The sequence below is a fragment of the Cyprinodon tularosa genome, unplaced genomic scaffold (genome assembly GCF_016077235.1).
Source record: "Cyprinodon tularosa strain WSP-4 unplaced genomic scaffold, ASM1607723v1 ctg252, whole genome shotgun sequence".
Lineage (NCBI taxonomy): Eukaryota > Metazoa > Chordata > Actinopteri > Cyprinodontiformes > Cyprinodontidae > Cyprinodon > Cyprinodon tularosa.
In genome coordinates this window covers 28,513-50,708 of record NW_024038939.1, presented here as the reverse complement: position 1 = coordinate 50,708, position 22,196 = coordinate 28,513, and the positions used below count along the sequence as shown (strand labels likewise).

The following is a 22,196-nucleotide window of genomic DNA, read 5'->3' as shown; positions in this document are numbered from 1 at the left end:
CATGATGCGAATCTCCCGTTCCACCACATCCCAAAGATGCTCTATTGGATTGAGATCTGGTGACTGTGGAGGCCATTTGAGTACAGTGAACTCATTGTCATGTTCAAGAAACCAGTCTGAGACGATTCCAGCTTTATGACATGGCGCATTATCCTGCTGAAAGTAGCCATCAGAAGTTGGGTACATTGTGGTCATAAAGGGATGGACATGGTCAGCAACAATACTCAGGTAGGCTGTGGCGTTGCAACGATGCTCAATTGGTACCAAGGGGCCCAAAGAGTGCCAAGAAAATATTCCTCACACCATGACACCACCACCACCAGCCTGAACCGTTGATACAAGGCAGGATGGATCCATGCTTTCATGTTGTAGACGCCAAATTCTGACCCTACCATCCGAATGTCGCAGCAGAAATCGAGACTCATCAGACCAGGCAACGTTTTTCCAATCTTCTATTGTCCAATTTCCATGAGCTTGTGCAAATTGTAGCCTCAGTTTCCTGTTCTTAGCTGAAAGGAGTGGCACCCGGTGTGGTCTTCTGCTGCTGGCCATTCTCCTCTGACCTCTGGCATCAACAAGGCATTTCCGCCCACAGAACTGCCGCTCACTGGATGTTTTTTCTTTTTCGGACCATTCTCTGTAAACCCTAGAGATGGTTGTGCGTGAAAATCCCAGTAGATCAGCAGTTTCTGAAATACTCAGACCAGCCCTTCTGGCACCAACAACCATGCCACGTTCAAAGTCACTCAAATCACCTTTCTTCCCCATACTGATGCTCGCTTTGAACTGCAGGAGATGGTCTTGACCATGTCTACATGCCTAAATGCACTGAGTTGCCGCCATGTGATTGGCTGCTTAGAAATTAAGTGTTAACGAGCAGTTGGACAGGTGTACCTTATAAAGTGGCCGGTGAGTGTATATCCAAGGGCCTCTGAGAGCCAAAGTAGGTAGAAAGATCTAGACAGTAAATATACGTGGGAAAAACAAAGATGTTGTGGAAGATCATTTAAATCTAAGATGGTTTATGAACTCTTTGGATAAAAAATGTATATACATATCCCAACTTACTTCTCTATGCCAAGGTACTCCACCATAACTCATTCCAAAAAAGTTAAAAAATAATCCACTGAACTTGGTTTCCCAGTTTGAAGATGTTTCACTTCCCATCCAGGAAGGTTTTACAATTGAAAAAGGTGATGATCTCCTCCCCAATATCCTAACTGTGTGGTGGAGTGATAGATCAGGTGAGGGGATGCAAAAAACTGGGAATTATGGTTCTCCAAGGGAACCAGCTTCCCCCACTGACCCTGAGAAGCACCCTGTTCTCAACCCTCTACCAGGAAAGCAGGGCGCCAAACATCGGGGGTAAACCACAACCCAGCCCCCCACCACCACTCCCCAACCCCCAACTGCAGGTTCAATGCCCCTCCCCCACCTGAAAAAGGGAGGGGCAGTCCCCAGTAACCTGACTCCGCCAGATGGATTTGCTCCGCATATCCATCTGGAAAACCTTACGTAGAAGTAATTTTGGGAAGGGGCGACAATACTGGTTAGCTGATTGGCCTATGTTGGTGATAGACGGGCCAAATAAACCAATCAGATAAATGAAGCATATGACGTACTAACAGAGCGACGACTAAGAGGAGCCAATTGATAGATCAAACTCTTGCTGAAACCAGTCGGGAGAAGAGCAAAAACATCTTTTCCTCTGAGAAAAGCCTCCAGAGCAGTGTTTAGCTCTTCTTTCAGGGAAGAAATACTCTGTAATTCCGATAAAACTTGCTTGATAGCCACGCTAACGCTAGTTTCATCGGCTGAAGCCGCCATGTTCTTTAGACTGAACTGTCGCGCTTCTCGTTGTGTCACACCTCAACCCGCCTCAAAGCCAACGCTGATTGGACGTTCGTTTGGTGAATGGCTCCAAATTTTCTTCAACGGAGAGTCTCCAGACTGATTAGCGAGTGAAACCTTGAAAGCTCGTGAGATCAGGATGGTCTCACGAGGCTAAGTCCCCGGAAAAGGAGAGGCTAGGTACGGGGAGTAGAGCAGATATAGAACAGTGCCCCCTCCCCCCGTGCAGAGAGCCCACCGCTCAGCGGGACATAATCTTACCAGAGGGCGCCCTGCCCTGATGACCCCCCAGCCCGGGTACAACTTCCAACCCAAACCCCAGCCCAAATAAGGCCCCGCCACAGCCAGAACAGGAAACAACCAGAGCGAGGCCAACACCCACGCCAAGGTGGATGGCACACCCCAGCCGACCTAAGACTTCTGCCCAGTGCGACTCCCAGCAGCCACACACATCCTGGAATACTTTTTCTTACTAATTAATGACTCTTACAGAACAGAAGGCTACTTTGTAACTGGATTTACTGTTTGATTTATAGGATGAAGAGTGGGACTCAGTGGATTGTGATCATGTATTTTATGTTGCGTCAAACTGTGAAAACAAGTAATGAACAAGAAGAAAATCCTGCTGGATCTCTGGGTTGCTGTGAAAAACTGGACTATTTCAACTGTGAAAGCAGGAGTCGTCATCCAGGTATGTTTTAACCCTAACTGGTACTACAAGGCATTTATTTTTCTCTTTTTCATTTCACATGAGAATCACGCATTGATTAAATCGACAGAAACAAACAACGCTGATCATGAAAAATGTTGCATGGAAACACTCAGCAACATTTTGCAAAATGTTCCGGAAGAAGACGCTGTTAGGTAAATGTTCTAATTTATATTAGATCAATGACCTGTGTCATAATGAAAGGATGCTGATCCACTTTGTCTCATTCTCTTTTGTTTCTTCACAAGAACACTCGAAATCCTACAAGAAACTTTGGATGAAACGGAGGTGACAGAAACTACAACCATCATCACGGACAACAGTGTGGCTTTACTTTACAAACCCACCGATGACTTCAAAGGTCTTGAAATCTTTGCCACTGACAATGAGGTAGCATAATGTTTTATAGCGCTTGAGTGGCTTAATTGACCATGAAGTGTATCTTAATTAATTTGGAAAAACTACCAAACTTTTGAGATATGACACAAATGCACCTCTTTTCCAAAAATTAAAGGTATACTATGCAACCTGTGTTGATTTTCCAGCGAGGCTCCCCCCAGAGGGCGAAAGTAAAAGTGCACTGTCGTAAATATGCTCAGCTGTTCTCCTGGTTTCTCCGTCAAGCCAGGCGCGGCTGTTTTGAGCTTAGCAGACAGGCGAACGCAACGAATGACTAACACAGTGAAAGTATGAACATGCACACAGAGAGAGAGAAACCATTCCAATGTTACTTACAATCGCATCAGCAGAAACGCGAGGTTGGCGTCAGCCTTGCAGCCTTCTTTTTATTTTAGCTCTCGTCATTCGGAAAAAGCTTGCCCGATGTTCACCCGTGTACGACTCCTCTCTCTGTCCGGAGCCTTTTCCTCTTTCTTGCCTGCGCCGACATGGGCTTTCGCTGTTTTCACGCTGGTTCCGCCATGATAACTGCACAAAGATCGCCACTGTGCTAGCAACGAGCATGCTTTTAACTGGGGGCGTGTAGCAGTTCTCGCCGTAAAGCAAGACCAACTCTCGCGAGACTTCTGAGCCTGTGGGTGCGGGCCGAGGGCTCCTGCAATTGCAAATGCGGTATTTCCCCCACAGACCACCAGGGCGGCCGAGAATACCTTTGTTCAACCTGAAATGACTCATTTAATCATCCAAAACGTTATGGAACACATTAATTAACTGAAAAATGTTGCATAGTGTGCCTTTAAGAAATCCAAACATGGCATGTCAGCAAAAATGGAATATTCCTCCTGCTTCTAAATATACAGAAGGAATTTTCATCACAATCAGAAAGCATGAATAAAAAAGATGCCATGAGAGTGAGAGCATGGGAGTATAGTAGTGTTAGTTTTTTCTTTTGTTGGGGTGTATGTATGGAACAAACTGTCGGGGTTTGTGGAGGTTTGTAGAAGGACCCAAAACATGGAGGCAGAGGAATGTTTCTATTTCAGGGAGTTCAGCTTCCCACTTAACTTCTGTCTGACCAGGACCCCGAACTGTTTTCTGCTTTGGGGAGGATCACCCGGACCTAAAGCAAGGAGGTACTCTGGAGCTCAGAATAGAGCAGGCAAAGAGACCGGACAAGGAGAGCAGCAGATGTCATAAACCGAGGACAGATGGACCCAGTATTCAAGGACAGACAGTCAGTGGGAAAGTTCAAAAACTTTATTAAATAAAGAAAACTGAAGTGGAGCTGTGGCTTGCGGATTCTGCAGGAGGCGGGCGGGGCACCGCCCAATCTCAGACACTCTGTGGGAGAAAGACAGGTAAGTGACCACGATCATATGACTGAAGATGATGATCTACGTGAGTCACTTACCTGGTTTAGCAGTTCAGTCCATACCCCTTGAGGGGGTGCAATCCAGCTGATGGGCTGACAGCTGACACGGCTTGCGTCACCCAGAGTGTCCTCGGAGCTGCAGCTCCGGAGGAGTTTCAGGAAGCCGATCCAGGGCAGGGATACAGGGCAGACAGGAACAGACAGGTGACAGGATCCAGGCTTCCAGGCAAAAACAAGCTCCCAGACAGGTTCAGAGTTTGACAGAGTTCAGAAGCATGGCCAGACGGTCACGCACAGGAGTAGACAGGATGAGGTGCAGATGAGCAGGCTCAGTGGAAGAGGGAAGCTGAGACAGGACGTGGAACCAGAACTTGATGCAGGAACTTTAAACTGGTCTACTCCCTGGAGCCAGGCTTACTGGGATAAAAACTGAACCTCCCCACATAAAGAGCCAAAAACCCAGAGGACTCCGTGGGGGAGGAACAGTGGACGATCAGGAGACGAGACAAACACAAAACCCTCTTTCCACTGGCCGGCAGGATCTAAAACATTAACCAAGGAATCAATATTACAGACTAACAGAGAAGGAAATAATGATCTGGCCCCAAATGCTCAGGCTGAATAGAATATAACCCCGAAGAAACAGGTGAGAGGAATGAATTATAATTGAGGCAGGGAGGGAAAACGAGTGGGTGAAAGGAATTACTAATTAAGGAGGAGCAAACAGGCCAGATCATGACAGCAGAGGCTGCGACAAGACAGGGCCAGCTCTGGAGCTCAGAGCAGACGATGGGAATATAGTGCAAGAAGTTGCGCAGTGAGAGCACCAGAACCAGGCAGATAATACGGGTGCCCTAAACCAGCTCTGAAGCTGCAAGAGGAGGATAAAATAAAAGATTTGTTTCAAATGCCACCCACAGACCTCTAAAGATCATTCCTTGTCAACATTGATTTCTCAAATCTAAATGAAAAAAAGATTTGTCTCCACTTTACTAGTTGACCCTACATCTCATCATCCCGTTGTTGACTAGTTGATGCCACGTGAATTGACAGAAAAGTATGGATACTTGATTTCCAACAAAATCCAGCACCTTGATATCAATTCTCAGTAATACTTTGGCAAACAAAACAAACAAACACAAACTGAAAACGGGTAGGTTCAACCGGATGTGCTGAGAATCAGGTGCAGGGATGATAAACCTCCATTATTGACCAACGGTTGCCAAGGCAACATTGCTCTGTGTGTGCAGAAAGCTCTGAAAAACACTTAACCTCTTTTAAAATGAAGTGAAATAAACACTGAAAGCATATGTCACTTTCAATTATGATTTGTGCCACCATTATCAGCCATTACGTCTAGAGCTTAACCATTCCACTTTGACCCACAATCAAACAGGAAATGCTCGACCATGAAGGATACATCAGACCCAAACCTCAAAACTAGGGAGAGGAGAAAACATTTGTTGGTTGATTTGTGAAGAGGTCTCATTACTATGTAGTGACTTAATTGGTCCACAAGTATGGCCTTCAAAGGATGCTGTCAAGATTTGACTAAAGATCTGACCCAAATGTAGATAAACCATTCCAGAGAGACCAGGGAAAAAGTTTAACAGGTTTATTGAGAAGCTTGTGGAGATTCCAGTGTGGCTCTGAACACTGCTCAACCGGAACTCAAAGGTGAGGGGAAGACACTGCGGTTAGTTCAGGTTCAGTGGGAAAATTGATTCTCGAACTTGAAGAGGAGAAAAGGTTTGCAGACTCACGTTTCCAGAAAAGTGGTTGACTCTTTGACTAAAATTGGTGTGGGGTGTTCCAGGGTTTGCTCATTCGGTGGAGGGCGGACAGGGTTTACCCAGAATGTGGTTGTTTGTAGGAGAACGGAGAAACTGACTGCCACTCAGATTTCCTGCGGTACTTGAACGGACTGTGGTGCAGATGAATCCCTTGCTCAGTGAGAAACTCAAACGATCCCTTGGAGAAAAGTGGATCCAAACCTCCAGTTTGAATCCTCAGCTCAGTTTGAGGCTCAGTTGATCCTTCCAGGGACAGAAGGTCCGAAACGTCCAGTTTGCAGGATGACTTCCTGCCGAGAGGCAAAGACAAAAGTAGCAAGATTAAAACTCAGGTTGACAAAAACTCAGTTTGACTCAGCAAAACTCAGCTTGGTACCCAAAACTGGCAAACACTCTGGCGCCGAGGTATTGGCAGTCAGCAGCTTAAGAGCACTGTGTTAAGGAGGTAACCCTTTGTAGGTGTGTGAGGAGGTGAATCAGGACTAGGCGCTGCCTGGTGGAGGAAGGAAGACAAACACACAAAACACAAACCACACAGACAGGAGTCCTAATAGATGCAGCCCCTAAATTCAGACACAGATAAAGTTATCTGTGGGGCGTGTGTTTGAGTCGTTTCAGACCTAAACATTGGGCTATGATGATGACAGTGTTTACTGGCAGCTGTACCAGCATGTCCTGTTTGAACCAATATAATAATTCAACTGGAAAAACAACCATTCAATCACTCAGGGCTGCAAATGGTTAGTTTTAGAACAAATACTGTAGAACCAAATAAGCTCATATTGAAATATAAAAACATGTTTATTTTGGTGTGAGTTACACCTAAATGACGCACATCCTTCGTTTTCTGGGGCAATATCAGTCAGCATATCTTTTTACTGACATGAAATGATCTTTAAAAAAAGGTATTTTTGTTTTTTCTCACATTATCTTTGATGATTTAAAAAAATATTATTAAGAGGGAAATATATGTTTTTTTTCACACTGTACAAGTCTGTGCTTGTCTGCAGATACAATTTTCTTTTAATCTCAGGGTTTTAATTTAAGATATAATTGCACTCAGGCCATAGTAGTTGCTAAATGTACTCCTTTGACACATGCTTTTATTTATCCTTATCTCTTTCTGACACCCTTCTAGATAAGTTTAGGTCCAGGTGTGAACAAAAGCATAATGAAAGTTCACCTGCCAAGTAAGCTGAATCTTGGGAGGGATGACATAATTAGTTTCTTCATGATTCAGCTACCGAGCAAGGTCAGTAACTATCTATTTCTATCAACCTAGAAAGTTCTCAATGAACCTTTGGACAGCGGTACCTTGGTTATGATGTCTTCTTTAGTTTTGAAAGAGTGTTATGCTATAGAATTTAGAAAAGTTTTTTTAAGACTCAAGCTACACTCAACAAAAATATAAATGCAACTCTTTTGGTTTTGCTCCCAGTTTTTATGAGACGAAGTGAAAGATCCTAAACTTTTTCCACATACACAATATCAGCATTTCCCTCAAATATTGTTCACAAACCAGTCTAAATCTGTGATAGTGAGCACTTCTACTTTGCTGAGACAATCCACCTCAGCAAAGGCCACAATGAAAGGTGCAGTTTATGAGGTGGGGTAGGGGGATGGGGGACTCGGAAAATGTTGGAATAATTATGTGTAAGATACTTAATGTTTGTTCTTATGATGTATAATGTGTGACATATTACTATTCCAGAGAGGTGTTGCACAAGCAGTATAGGTCAACTCTCAGGAAGTATTGCTCAAGCTTAACGAAACCAGGAGGTTCTCGGACCATTGGACGCAAGACATTTAAATGCAAACTGACCTGTTCACTGAGGCTGCTAATCGAATTGTATTTCTTGTTTCCTATTCCTTTAGCGCAACCTCAGCTTGTGTAACTAGGGACCCCCCCCTCTGACTTTAATAAATGGGGAGGAGAAAGCTGAAGACCGGCAGAGTGGGTTGGAGATTTGTGAACTCCATAGGTCTCTTCCTACTCTCCTCGCGAGTAAAACTAAATTAATTGTCTCTGTGCCTTCTTTCTTTCCCTGTATGTATGTATGTATGATGTTTTAGGTGCTTAGACCTGACACAAAACCAGTCAGTATCTGGTGTTGCCACCATTTGCCTCAATCAGTGCAATATATCTACTTTGCCTCTAGCCCACACGACCCTGTCTGCCGTCTGCCTGAACAGAGTAAACCGGGATTATCCTTGGAAAAAAACACCTCTAAACGTGCCAGAAGCCAATGAATGCGAGCGTTTTACCCACTCAAGTCGGTTACGACGAAAAACTGAAGTCGGGTGGAAACCGCGATGAGGGTAGCGAGCATGCAGATGAGCTTCCCTGAGATGGTTTCAGGTCTGCGGTGATGAGGCCGGTTGTTCCTTATTGCAGAACAAATGGACATTCACCACATGAGCAACACTCCTGCTGTCAGCGTGCCAGTTGCTCGCTCCCTCAAATCTTGCAACATCTCTGGCATTGTGCTGTGTGATAAAACTGCATCTTTTAGAGCGGCCTTTTATTGTGGGCAGTCTAAGGCACAACTGTGCACTAATCATGGTGTCTAATTAGCATCTTTATATGGCACACCTGTGAGGTGGGATGGATTATATCAGCAAAGGAGAAGTGTTCACTATCACAGGTTTATACTGGTTTGTGAGCAATATTTGGGGGAAATGCTGATATTCTTTATATGGAAAGATTTAGATCTTTGAGTTCATCTCATAAAAAAAGGGGAATGAATCCAAAAGTATTGCGTTTATATTTTTGTTGAGTGTAAATGTTGAAATCTTTTTTTTTAAATATACACTATAAACAACTATAATCATTTCTGGATGTTTAATAGGATCATCAATCAGACGCGTGAAACTGATATGAATGAGTAGATTTATAATAAAAATATATATGTCAAAAAGCTGATAAAAGATTATTATTTATCGATAATTGAGAGGGAAACTAAACCATTTCACCAACTAATAATGTTGTATTGTGATATTTAGTTGTTTGATTGGAGCTTTCCTTTTTTCATACATGTTTGCTAATTCACTTATTAAAACAGACTTGAAAATCAGCTGAATTTGCTTTTGTTCTGTAGATTGCTTTGGAAAACTCAGACAAACTGATTCGTCGCAGGATCATTTCCCTGAGTGTGCGTAACAAGAGAACTTCAGGACTTCCTGACCAGGATCGGGTCAAAATCACCATAAATATTGCCACAAAGATCAATGTAAATATAACTGTAGTTTTTAATCTCCTTAAAACAGTAAATTCTGAGGTTTTATGTTATCACAGACAGACATTATTCACTGATTAGATTGTAAAAGCTGGATTGTTGCTGTGTCCATAGGAAACTCTCAAGCCCCAATGTGTTTTCCTAAACACCAGAACAAACCGTAAGTATCCAAAGTAACTCCTCTGTAGTGCCTTAGTAACATGAAAGAGACCTAAAAACAAAAACAAGCTTCTCTGTCTCTGTCCCACCAGATTTCAGTACCAGTGGCTGTAAGACATATTGGGATGATGATGACGTCACCTGTTCCTGTAATCATCTCACATACTTTGGTGTGCTGATGGTAGGACCAGCTATTGATTACAACAGAATAATGTTAAAACATTGAAGTCTGAAGTTGTGTGTGTATGTATACACAGCTCAATTATAGGAACACTTTGAAAACACATCAGATCACAAAGGGGGGGAAATCCTGCTGTTTCTTTATACTGATATGGACTGGGTGATGTGTTAGGAACCAAAGGATGCCACATCATTTGATGGAAATGAAAATCATCAACCTACAGAGGGCTGAATTCAAAGACACCCCAAAAATTACAGTGAAAAAATGATGCGGCAGGCTAGTCCATTTGGTAAAATTTCATTGCAGCAACTCAAAATGTTATTCATTTGTATGGCCCCCACGTGCGTGTATGCATACCTGACAAGGCCGGGGCATGCTCCTAATGAGACGACGGATGGTGTCCTGGGATAACTCCTCCCAGATCTGGATCAGGTCATCACTGAACTCCTGGACAGTCTGAGGTGCAACCTGGTGGCGTCGGATGGATGGAAACATAATGTCCCAGTAGTGTTCTATTGAATTTAGGTCAGGCCAGCGTGGGGGCCAATCAATGGTATCAATTCCTTCATCCTCCAGGAACTGCCTGCATTCTCTCGCCACATGAGGCCGGGCATTGTCGTGCACCAGGATGAACCCAGGACCCACTGCACCAGCATAGGGTCTGACAATGGGTGCAAGGATTTCATCCCGATACCTAATGGCAGTCAGGGTGCCGTTGTCTTGCCTGTATAGGTCTGTGCGTCCCTTCATGGATATGCCTCCCCAGACCATCACTGACCACCACCAAACCGGTCGTGCTGAATAATGTTACAGGCAGCATAACGTTCTCCACGGCTTCTCCAGACTCTTTTACGTCTGTCACATGTGCTCAGGGGGAACCTGCTCTCATCTGTAAAAAGCACAGGGTGCCCGTGTTCTGTGGCAAATGCCAATCAAGCTCTACGGTCCCGGGCAGTGAGCACAGGGCCCACTAGAAGACGTGGGGCCCTCAGGCCACCCTCGTGAAGTCTGTTTCTGATTGTTTGGTCAGAGACATTCACACCAGCGGCCTGCTGGAGGTCATTTTGTAGGGCTCTGGCAGTGCTCCTCATGCTCCTCTTAGCACAAAGGAGCAGATAGTGCTCCAGCTATCCTGGAGTAACTGCCTGTCTCCTGGAATCTCCTACATGTTCTTGAGATTGTGCTGGGAGACACAGCACAATGCTATTTATGTTTTTTCAATTTATTTAATAAATTGCAATACCAATATTTGCACATAGCTGTGTCTGACTGAACAATCTCAAACAATAAATTAGCTTTTATTACTTAGTACCAAGTAGCCATTTTGAAGTTACTTGTTTTACTGTTAAGTAAATTATTGGATGGCTACCTCCACCTTTGACTTGAGTTAAATACATTTAAATTTGTGCAAGTCTTACTTGAATAAGAAATGCAGGGTACTCCCCACACCTTTGTTTATTGTTTGTTATTGGTACATTTAAAGTTATATTTACATTTTAAATCATTCTGGCTTAAACATGGATATAAATGTACTCTTTATCAGACCATATTGTCTGGGAAATGGGAAATTCCATTGGGACCAAGTAGCACCAATTTAGTGCTACTTGGTCCCAATGGAATTTCCCATTGGAACCTGCTAGCACTAAGTTGCTAACTGGTTAGCAAACCGGCCACAACCAAACTCGCTTGCAAACCTTCCACCACAACTATCCTGCTCTCTTGATAAACGACCAATCACATTCACTTTATTCACTCGTGTAAAGTTAGGCACCACTAAGTTGAATTTGGAAATGCAACGGTTGGAATGGCTGCTTCCCTACGACTTTAAAATTGTTTGAATGTCAAGTCTAACACTTTTCGTCACTTATCTCAGTGGTTAAGCTTAATTATTACTCATGGAATGAACTATTTCAAACACGAAAACCCCAACATTATGTCACCAAAAAAAAGGATACTACAAGATATAAATAAAAAAAGATATCAGAAATAATTTTCCAGCTGTTTAAAATGTTGATTTCTGTGTAGTCATACACAGGTTAGACCTTCATTTAAATACATTTTTGAAGTGTAAAGGAAACAGCTTGGATTATTGGGTCTAGTGTCTCATCCTTTTAATAATGCCACAATCACTGCATTGTGTAATAAAGGAAAGGGACCCAAGATACTACACAGACAAGACAGTGGAATGCAACGGACTTTATTAAAGAGAATGGGCTAAGTGTGGCACTGGGAGCGCACAGACAGTTCTCGGACTGGAAATCCCCTGTGGCAGAGACAATAGGTTGGTGATCAGCTAGAGCAGGGGTGTCAAACTGGTTCCAGAAAGGGCCGTGTGGCTGCAGGTTTTCTTTCCAACCAAGCAATAGCACACCAGACTCCATTCATCTTATGAAGGGAGTCCAATCTGAACATGATGACTTGATGATATGAATGGAGTCTGGTGTGCTATTGCTTGGTTGGAAAGAAAACCTGCAGCCACATGGCACTTTTTGGAACCAGTTTGACACCTGTGAGCTAGAGCAACAATTAGCAAGGGAGTGAGACTGGATCACTAACCTGTTAGTGGGTCTCAGAGTAGGTGGCTGGCTCTGTGACGAGTCCAGGATAGAGGTATGTTAAGAGACGGAGCTTGTGGGAGCAGGAGCCGCTGAGCGGCGGATTGTTTTCAGAGGACTTAGACTGATGAGCTCCAGAGACAGTCTGAGTACAGCATCCAGAGATAGGGTACAAGCAACGGTACAAGGGGGCAATCCGGAAGGAAGGTCCAGGTCTGATCCAGAGTCCGATTAATGGCAGCTTCAGAGAAGTAAAGGGGTTAGGCAGACTCTGTAACTCCCAGACCAGGTGGGGGTCAGGCTCACAGGCAGGCAATCCTCGGCAGAACTGATGCAGGAGTCCAGAGGTCAGGCAACAGATTGGGAGGCAAAAAGCTGGAATGCTGGAAAGTATTCAGTTGCTAGTCTGAGACGATCTGGCACTGGGAACTGATCCAAACGGGGAATATATGGAGGTGGAGACAGGTGGAACCACTTATTGTTAATAGCAGGCAGGGTGGAGTCGAGAAGGTGTGCTGAGTTGTGGATTAGGCCAGCACCAGTGCAGAGATCATCACACATTGTTATATAATACCCTACTTTATCCACAGGGGTCTGCAGACCTCTCGCCTAAAGACCAGGAGATTATGTCCTACATAACCATCATTGGCTGTAGTATTTCTCTTACTGCCCTGGCCATTGCTGTTTTGCTCTTTATCACAAACAGGTAATGTATTCTTCTCTTTGCCAAGTTTGACTTTAAACAGTGCTCACCTTTTTTCTACCACTTATGTTACTGCTTTTGTTCTGCATCCTTCAAACACCTCGCTCTAGATTAGTTAGCCAGTCCAACCCCTTTTGGTGAAATCTAGACTTTTTGTAAGCATTAAATCTTGGTAAACATCTTATTTACCTCAGTCCACATCTTCTGTGTCTGACAGAGAGGTCCGAGGGGATGATTCCAAGAAGATCCACATCAGCCTGGCAGTCGCTCTGATCCTCCTAAACGTTCACTTCCTCCCTAACCAGGCGGTGGCAGCAACATCATCCCCTGGTCTCTGTCTTTATGTAGCTGTTGTTCTTCACTACTCTCTGTTGGCCTCGTTCACCTGGATGGCCTTGGAGGGCTTCCACCTCTATCTCCTCCTGTTTAAAGTCTTCAACATCTATGTGAAGAGATACCTGTTGAAGCTCAGTGTGGTGGGGTGGGGTGAGTGGAATCACCTGAGCATGGAGCCAAATGTCTGCAGCCTTAAGTCAAGAACGTTGTTGTATTCCAGGTCTTCCGGCTCTCATTGTGTCGGTGGTGGTGATCGTTGACAAAAACCTGTATGGTTATACCCCTCTGATCTCTTCTGGACCCAATGAACTCGCAGTGTAAGTAAAACTCTAAAATGATGCACAATCCAGGCTAGTTCCTATTCCTAATAGACTGATTCCACTGTTAACTATGGCTTAGTATTTTTTTAGATTTATTTCTGTTCTCCAATGATCCGTTCAAGTTAAACACGCTTTGAGCATCAGAACATTTAGTTTACGTGCAAAGTCTGGGAGACAGGATGAAGGAGTGTCAAAAGGTTGAGCTGCACAATTGGACCGTCAGGAACGGTGAGTCTTGCAGCGGTTCTGGATCAGCATTGAGAGCAGTGTGTTTTTAGCAGACAAGCTGGAACGCTAGTTGGAAAATCTGAACTTTTGCAGCTGGATGCTAAGTGTCAACCAATCAGACCGCCTTGTTCATTTCATCCAGCGTTCAGAACATTAGGCGTTAAAATGCACAAATGTCCAAGTTGATGCATTGGATGCATTTTTGTCTCTTAAAATGCATTTACTGTGAACATATGATTATTATTATAGATTCTTATTTCCTTGTCATATGATAATAACTAGCTTCCTTTGCTTCCTTTCTGCATAGATGCTACATAACCAATGACAAAGTGAAGATGGGGACGACACTGGGCCTCTTCAGGGTTGTGTTCCTGTTTAACCTGATTGTGTTTGGGGGGATAGCTAAATGGCTTGTGTGTGACAACATGATCAAACAGGTATGTTGAAGGGCTATATTTGTGAAATAAATGTAAAAATAAATAAGAGAGTAAGAAAAGCTTTGTCTCAAGGCTGCGGAACAAATATCTTCAGCAGTTTATAATTTTGTAAAAGAAAAACTGAAAGAAATAAAAGTATTCTTCAAAAGAACATTAAAAAAATCCACTGGACTTTTTTTCAAAGTTTGAAGACGTTTTGCTTCCCATCCAGGAAGCTTTTTCAATTCAAAATGTTCAGAAATAGCATTGAGTTCCAGGTTTTATACAACAGCCCAACAAAGCCTGTTTTTTGTTTAGAAAACATGCAAATAGAGACGGATGAACGGGTCCACCCCTTTGAAAGGGGGGTCATTTAGCTTCTTTTGTTAGCCTGCAATGTCCCATACCCGTCTAAGTGGCTAAAAGGGGGGGGGGGGGGTGTCGTTAAAGGGAATTGTGTTCCTGGCTGAATAGGTGAGGTCCTCCTCTATCTTGTACAGGGCCTGGGGCTGCGATGATAGATACAGTAGCGATGGGCTACTGTTCATTCCAAGGCCTAAAAAACAGCTGATGGGACCAAATTTAAAGCTGGCTAGTAGGTGATAGTAGATTAATAACATACAATAAAGAATAGACAAACGCGGTCAATACTTGGGGTGCTTCTTATGATTTATTTTCTTTTATAAAGAAGACAAGGCCACTCAGGCTGCAAATGACTTTGCGTGCAACGAAGTGGCTGGTGAGCCGTGAGTTGAATGGCCCAGGTTCAAAGGAACTTAAAGTTGTTTTCCAATGTTAGACACGTTCTTTTGGTCATGACCCAAAGCTCATGACCATAGAATAGAAGAGGAACATAGCCCAACTGGTAAATCGAGAGCTTTGCTTTTTTCTCTCATCTATGGTCATGAGCTTTGGGTCATGACTGAAAGAATAAGATCCCGGATACAAGCGGCTGAAATGAGTTTCCTCCGTAGGGTGGCTGGGCTCTCCCTTAGAGATAGGGTGAGGAGCTCAACCATCCGGGGAGGACTCAGAGTAGAGCCGCTGCTCCTCCACATCGAGAGGAGACAGTTGAGGTGGCTCTGGCATCTGATTAGGATGCCTCCTGGACGTCTCCCTGGTGAGGTGTTCCAGGCAGGTCCCACCGGGAGGAGGCCCAGGGGGAGACCCAGGACACTCTGGAGGGACTATTACCTCACTTACACTACCCTTAAAAAACCGATCCATGCTGAGACCGGTCCGAGATCGGATCAGTTAACCAGGCCGAGCTCGGTTCTGACGACCATTTACACATCACGCTATCTCGGTTCCTCGACTCCTCGCCTCCTAGTGACGATCTGCAGTATTACTGCCAGTATTGAAGGAGGAAATCAAGCAGTTGGTGGCAGTAATGCACCAAAAGTTGTTTGCCAACTGCCATAAAAAAGAAGAAGAAGACAAAGAAGGAGGGAATCAAGCAAATCAAAATGGCAGCGCCCGTCACATTGAGAAAGTTATGCTTGATTATTATTACTGTACCTTGGTGGTATTATTTAAAATGCCATTTTTTAAAATGTTGCGTGGAGAAGATTTCGATTGTTGTTTATAGTTCTTCTTCTTCTGTTTTGTGTTGGTTGGAAAGCAACTTCCGGAGGGGCATTAGCGCTAACTACTGGAATGGAGTATGAATCACGATGTGCAGCCAGACGGAGATGACGCGTTCTGCTCATGCGCTCTTGTTATCAGAGAACCAAGTCAGGGAAAAACCGAGCCAAGCCCACCTCTGGAACTGGTCTGCAGTTAGCGCTGTCCGGTTGTGTCTAGCTCGGTTCAGTTCAGTTTTCTTTTCATTTACACACGATAAGTTACCTCAGTTACTGGGCTCGGACCGGTCTCGGCACAGTTTTGTCAAAGGTAGTGTTTGTAAATTACCTTTGGCTACTTTTATTAATAAAGCCTTGTAGTATTTACATAAGGGTCTCCATTTTTAGGATATACAATAACCTGCCTGTGTTTTGATTTCCTGTTTGGTGAACCAGATTGGGCGTAAGAAAAACAAAGCTAAGGGAGAGATTTTCACCCTGGTGGCCCTCATGGTGTTGCTGGGACTCACCTGGGGCTTCATCTTCTTCTCATTTGGCCAGCTGACCACACCTGGCCTTTACGCCTTCTGCATTCTCAACCCTTTGCAAGGTCTGAAAACTTTTCTATATAGTCATCTGCTATGCATTGTGGTTTTACAATGCTTAAACATGCCGTTATAATGTCTTGACATAATATAAATATATATATATATATATACACTCACCGGCCACTTTATTAGATACCCCATGCTAGTAACGGGTTGGACCCCCTTTTGCCTTCAGAACTGCCTCAATTCTTGGTGGCATAGATTCAACAAGGTGCTGGAAGCATTCCTCAGGGAGTTTGGTCCATATTGACATGATGGCATCACACAGTTGCCGCAGATTTGTCGGCTGCACATCCATGATGCGAATCTCCCGTTCCACCACATCCCAAAGATGCTCTATTGGATTGAGATCTGGTGACTGTGGAGGCCATTTGAGTACAGTGAACTCATTGTCATGTTCAAGAAACCAGTCTGAGATGATTCCAGCTTTATGACATGGCACATTATCCTGCTGAAAGTAGCCATCAGAAGTTGGGTACATTGTGGTCATAAAGGGATGGACATGATCAGCAACAATACTCAGGCAGGCTGTGGCTTTGCAACGATGCTCAATTGGTACCAAGGGGCCCAAAGAGTGCCAAGAAAATATTACCACACCATGACACCACCACCACCAGCCTGAACCGTTGATACAAGGCAGGATGGATCCATGCTTTCATGTTGTAGACGCCAAATTCTGACCCTACCATCCGAATGTCGCAGCAGAAATCGAGACTCATCAGACCAGGCAACGTTTTTCCAATCTTCTATTGTCCAATTTCCATGAGCTTGTGCAAATTGTAGCCTCAGTTTCCTGTTCTTAGCTGAAAGGAGTGGCACCCGGTGTGGTCTTCTGCTGCTGTAGCCCATCTGCCTCAAAGTTCCACGTACTGTGCGTTCAGAGATGCTCTTCTGCCCACCTTGGTTGTAACGGGTGGTTATTTGAGTCACTGTTGCCCTTCTATCAGCTCCAACCAGTCTGGCCATTCTCCTCTGACCTCTGGCATCAACAAGGCATTTCCGCCCACAGAACTGCCGCTCACTGGATGTTTTTTTCTTTTTCGGACCATTCTCTGTAAACCCTAGAGATGGTTGTGCGTGAAAATCCCAGTAGATCAGCAGTTTCTGAAATACTCAGACCAGCCCTTCTGGCACCAACAATCATGCCACGTTCAAAGTCACTCAAATCACCTTTCTTCCCCATACTGATGCTCGGTTTGAACTGCAGGAGATTGTCTTGACCATGTCTACATGCCTAAATGCACTGAGTTGCCGCCATGTGATTGGCTGCTTAGAAATTAAGTGTTAAAGAGCAGCTGGACAGGTGTACCTAATAAAGTGGCCGGTTAGTGTATATGTATATAATTTTCCCTTTAGACAAATTATTTTAAAACATTAAATCATTTTTCTAAATGTTTTTTGGAAATACTTCTAAGATATTATACTGTAATAATTTCTGTTTGTGGTAAATAACATTGGACATTAACAATTACATAATTATAACCATGTTATAAATGTAAAGTTGCAGCATAACTGAATCCCTGTCAGTAGTCTGGTTGCAGATCTTTTTCAAGATGAATGATGAATTAAATCTAAAATAACGCTGAGGTTTCGAAGCTAAGACATTTGTTTCCTATTATTCTTCCTCCCTACTTATTGTCGAAGGCATTAAATACATTTATTTTCTGTCTTTTGCAGGTTTCTTCTTCCTCGTCTATTTTGTCCTGTCTGTAAGAAATACCAAAACCTCATCTTTTCAGCCGAGATCAACAACATTTACTACGAGGTCTTCTTGAAGCGGTTTCACACTCAAACTGTCAGATGTTCAGGGGTGGAAAGTAATGAATTACATTTTCTCAAGTTACTGTAATTGAGTACTTTTTATGAGTAATTTGTAATTTTCTGAGTAGTTTTTGAAATATGTAATTTTTACTTTTACTCGAGTAAATTTTAACCTAAGTAGTTTTACTTTGCTACATTTAAAACCTCCTCACGTTACTGAGTAAAAAAATAAATAAATAAAAAATACTGATGGTGAAAAAATTTAATGTGGGCTTGCCTTGTAATTACCCTTTGTATCGTCTCATAGGAAGATGGTAGTTGCTAATCACAACTTAGGGAGGATGGATGAGGAAAGGCCTGTAGAGGAAACATATTCTGGAGACGAAAGCCAGAAAAACCCTCGGCCATATTTGGAAGGATAATTTGTTTTCAAATGCACAAAAGGGAACAATGTGATAATGCAGTGCAACATGTGCCTGCCCAGCAAAACGGTAGCCTGGGTGCCATTCCGAACTTAGTCCCGCCCACAACGTTTGAGGTCGGGAAGTTCGGTCTGTCATTGCTCAATAGTAGCGCGAGTATGCTCGCACAATATCTGGCGGGCCAATCAAATTGTCAGGGCGGGCTTTATACGATGATGGACAGATGATCAACAGTAACGTTATCAACCACGTGACCAAAGCGCGCTTGGGTGACAACAATAATGGCTGCCGCTGGAGAGTTGAGGTGAGTAGATTCTGCTATTAGGTCTGTTCTAGAAGATATCGACAGCAAATTAATTTTAAAAGAGGAACAGAGAAACGCGATCAAGGCTCATCTTCTTATTCTAGGCGTGCAACTGCACGCTTTGATTTTTGTTGACAACAACTATGCGTGGCTTAACATACGTCACGCACTCCGTTGCTCTTATTGGTTGTAGGTCTATCCAATTGAGTGCAGAGGCATTTTTTTCCCTGGTTCGTTCGAAACACGCCCCATAATCACAGCTCTATGGAGCAGCATCAGACTCATTCTGACTAGAATTGAGTAGGACTACGTCAGGCTAGCAAAACGGAGCTTTCGGCTTTTAAAACATCAACATCCAATGTACGTAAAAATGAGGCGGTAAGTTAGTTATCATGGTGTTGTCTGTTGGAAAGTAGGATTGAAAATAGTTTGCACTTTATGGTTCAGGTTGTGTCTGTCCTTGTGCTGTGAGGAAGTATGTTCTTTAGCCCAGCTGATCTTTTGCAGTGTGATGTCCACTGAAATACGCCTTGAACTCGATTAAAACACCTTGTGCTCAATTCGATTCATGACTCATCCTTTTTTTGCATTAAATAACTCAAAGTAACTAAGATACATTTTAAATGAAGTAATTTTGTACTTTTACTTGAGTAAATTTTGAGATGGGTAATTTTACTTTTACTCTGAGTAGAATTTAGGCAAAGTAAAGATACTTTTACTAAATTACAATTTTTCAGTACTCTTTCCACCTCTGTAGATGCTGTCTTTGAAGAAAATAATGCTCCATTGAAGTAGGCATTCCAGACGAGAACCTGCTGAACAAATATAAAAAGAAGAATCTCACCAAAACATTTTTAATACCGTGATACTTGGCATCAGATGTACAAATCTAGATAATCCAACTTTAAATATAGAGACCCTGTTGGTGAAGGTTCTCAGTAATCCAGGTCATAGTCATTAAAAAAAAAAAAAAAAGAAAATTAAAAACAATCCACTAGACTTTGTTTCCAAGTTTAAAGACGCGGAGGCCCTCGTCTATTCAGCCAGGCCAACAATCCCCTTTAACGACCAACCTATCAGACACCTAGATGGGTATGGGATATTGCTGTCCAGTGTTGGGCACGTTACTTTGAAAAAGTAATTAGTTATAGTTACTAGTTACTTCTTCCAAAAAGTAACTGAGTTACTAAGTTACTCCATAATAAAAGTAACTAGTTACTAGTAAAAGTAACTATTGCGTTACTTTTGCGTTTCTCGCCCCCGTAACCCTCACCACCCAGCCCCCACCTTCTCGCCGTGTGTTTCCAAAGCTGAATAGAGCGGACGACAAAGACAAGAACCTGCAGAGAGTTTAGCATTTATTGCAACTCAACGTAAATGACATCGGGGGGGAACGCTATCTGATGGGCCTATAAACCCCGTCAGATGGTCCCACTGCTTAACATGGGGGGAACGCTATCTGACGCGGTGTAAATATCATCAGGATGCATTACCTCTACTCATGGGCGTTCAGATCTGGTGAGTGTATGACATTAAACTATTACTATAGTGCAGCACGTTTTTGAAACACGCCGGGCACTCGAACCAAGCCGTCAGCTCCGGGGCTGGTCCGGGAACCCCGGCGGACGGGGGCAGGGAGCCAGCAGGGGACGGAGCAACCAAACCTGACCCGGTGGCGGTAGCCTGGACGCCGGCGGCCCCATGCTTCCCCCCACCTGCCTTGCCAGCCCCCAGCCCCACTCCTCCTCTGGCTGAGGTCCGGTCCAGTCAGCGGCGCAGCAGTCATACCCCCCCTCCCTTGTGCCAGTGAACCAGTGGGCTGGTCTGTATGTCAATTTCAGGGTGTGACAAAAGTCCAGGTCAGAACCAAATAAGGCAACATCCCCGAGTTTACTTCAACTTGGGGCTTTGTTTGATTTCGCCTTTTTTATGGTGGAAGTTTAGAATAGTGAGATTTGCAGAGAAATGAGGAGTTGATGGGGTTTGAACTTCTCTGTACGTCCATTTCACCCCCTGAACTATCGTTATTCATCTATGACAATAGAAACCCTGCATTCTATGACCCCTTTTATAGTAACTGGTGATGCTGTGAATCACATTAAACGCTTCTGCAACAAGAAGACCACAGAACATTGAGAAGCAGCATTTTGTTCCTTTGCTCCTTGATCAATCTGCTCAGCAGGAAGAGTCTGCTCTGACCCTTCTTATAGAGAGCCTCAGTGTTGTGAGTCGAGTCCAGTTTATTGCTCAGGTGTAACACCCAGGTACTTATAAGGTTACACTATCTCAATGTGCGTTCCATGGATGTTCACCCGTGTAAGTGGGATGAATCTGCTTCTGCGAAAGTCTACCACTAGCTCCTTGGTTTTCCTGCATTAATGAGAATGTGGTTCTGCTGGCACCAGACCACGAAGTCCAGGGTCCACAGTCTGTCCTCTGAGTCCTCCCCACCTGTGATGAGGCAGATTGTTGTGTAGTCTGTTGCTAACAACTAAAGTTCAACTCAATGCTTTGCTGAATAACGTTTGTTAACAATGGCAGACATCAAATGTTTCCTGTATTTCTTTGCAAGGTTTGCACAAACAGTAGCTGGTATTTTGGCCCATTCCTCCATGCAAATATCTTCTAGAGCAGTGATGTTTTGGGGTTTTAACACCCACCACAGGTTTCTATGGGGTAAAGGTCTGGAAACTGGCTAGACCACTCCTGTTTTTGTGGAGACACTCCTTTGTTGCCCGAGTTGTGTGTCTGGATCATGCTAGAAGAGCCAGCCATGTTTCATCTTCAACGCTCTCACTGATGGAAGGAGGTTTTGGGATAAATTCTCACAATACATGGCCCTCTTCATTTTTGCCTCAACACGGATCAGGTGTCTCATTCCCTTTGCAGAAAAGCAGTCCCAAAGCGGGATGTTTCCATCCCATGTTTCACAGTAGCTCATTCTGGGGAAGAAACTTCTTCCACCAAACTCGTGAATTAAGTTTGTGCCAAAAAAATTCTATTTTGGTTTCATGTGACCACATGATCTTCTCCCAAACCTCTGTTGGATCATCCATATGTTCTCTGGCAATCTTCAGATGGGCCTGGACATGTACTGACTTTCAGAGGCGTGCACACACATTTTGGGGGGCAGGTGCTCAGGAGGTGGGGGAGGGCACTTTTTAGCGCATGTGGAACACTTAATTATAGAAAAAATACACGCGCATGTTGAATGAAATTTGATTTTTATTTGTAACATTCTCTAAACGTGAGTTTTCAATGGAAAATATTCACACCACCAA

The 22,196-nt window shown here is 43.7% G+C and overlaps 2 protein-coding genes across 2 annotated transcripts; both read left to right on the top strand.

Annotated features, from left to right (window-relative positions):
• Window positions 1-2,636: 2,636 nt before the first annotated feature.
• On the top strand, window positions 2,637-13,615 carry LOC119785616 (adhesion G-protein coupled receptor G1-like). Its single transcript, XM_038288347.1, has 9 exons — window positions 2,637-2,715; window positions 2,809-2,950; window positions 7,263-7,376; window positions 9,223-9,354; window positions 9,475-9,520; window positions 9,612-9,700; window positions 12,846-12,961; window positions 13,176-13,444; window positions 13,515-13,615. Exons 1-9 carry the CDS (start codon window positions 2,663-2,665, stop codon window positions 13,613-13,615), a joined length of 1,062 nt encoding a protein of 353 aa, XP_038144275.1. The 5' UTR covers window positions 2,637-2,662.
• Window positions 13,616-14,157: 542 nt separating this feature from the next.
• LOC119785615 (adhesion G-protein coupled receptor G2-like) lies at window positions 14,158-18,209 on the top strand. The gene is made up of 3 exons (XM_038288346.1): window positions 14,158-14,279; window positions 16,277-16,430; window positions 18,106-18,209. The coding sequence occupies exons 1-3, from the start codon at window positions 14,178-14,180 to the stop codon at window positions 18,201-18,203; spliced, it is 354 nt and encodes a 117-aa protein (XP_038144274.1). The 5' UTR covers window positions 14,158-14,177; the 3' UTR covers window positions 18,204-18,209.
• The last annotated feature ends 3,987 nt before the right edge of the window (window positions 18,210-22,196 follow it).

Coding starts and splice junctions, on each gene's coding strand:
- LOC119785616 (XM_038288347.1), top strand. CDS start 2,663: ATGGAAACACTCAGCAACATTTTGCAAAATGTTCCGGAAGAAGACGCT. Junction 9,521..9,611: donor CCTAAACACCAGAACAAACC/GTAAGTATCCAA, acceptor CTGTCCCACCAG/ATTTCAGTACCAGTGGCTGT. Junction 13,445..13,514: donor GCTCAGTGTGGTGGGGTGGG/GTGAGTGGAATC, acceptor GTTGTATTCCAG/GTCTTCCGGCTCTCATTGTG.
- LOC119785615 (XM_038288346.1), top strand. CDS start 14,178: ATGGGGACGACACTGGGCCTCTTCAGGGTTGTGTTCCTGTTTAACCTG. Junction 14,280..16,276: donor GTGACAACATGATCAAACAG/GTATGTTGAAGG, acceptor TTGGTGAACCAG/ATTGGGCGTAAGAAAAACAA. Junction 16,431..18,105: donor CATTCTCAACCCTTTGCAAG/GTCTGAAAACTT, acceptor TGTCTTTTGCAG/GTTTCTTCTTCCTCGTCTAT.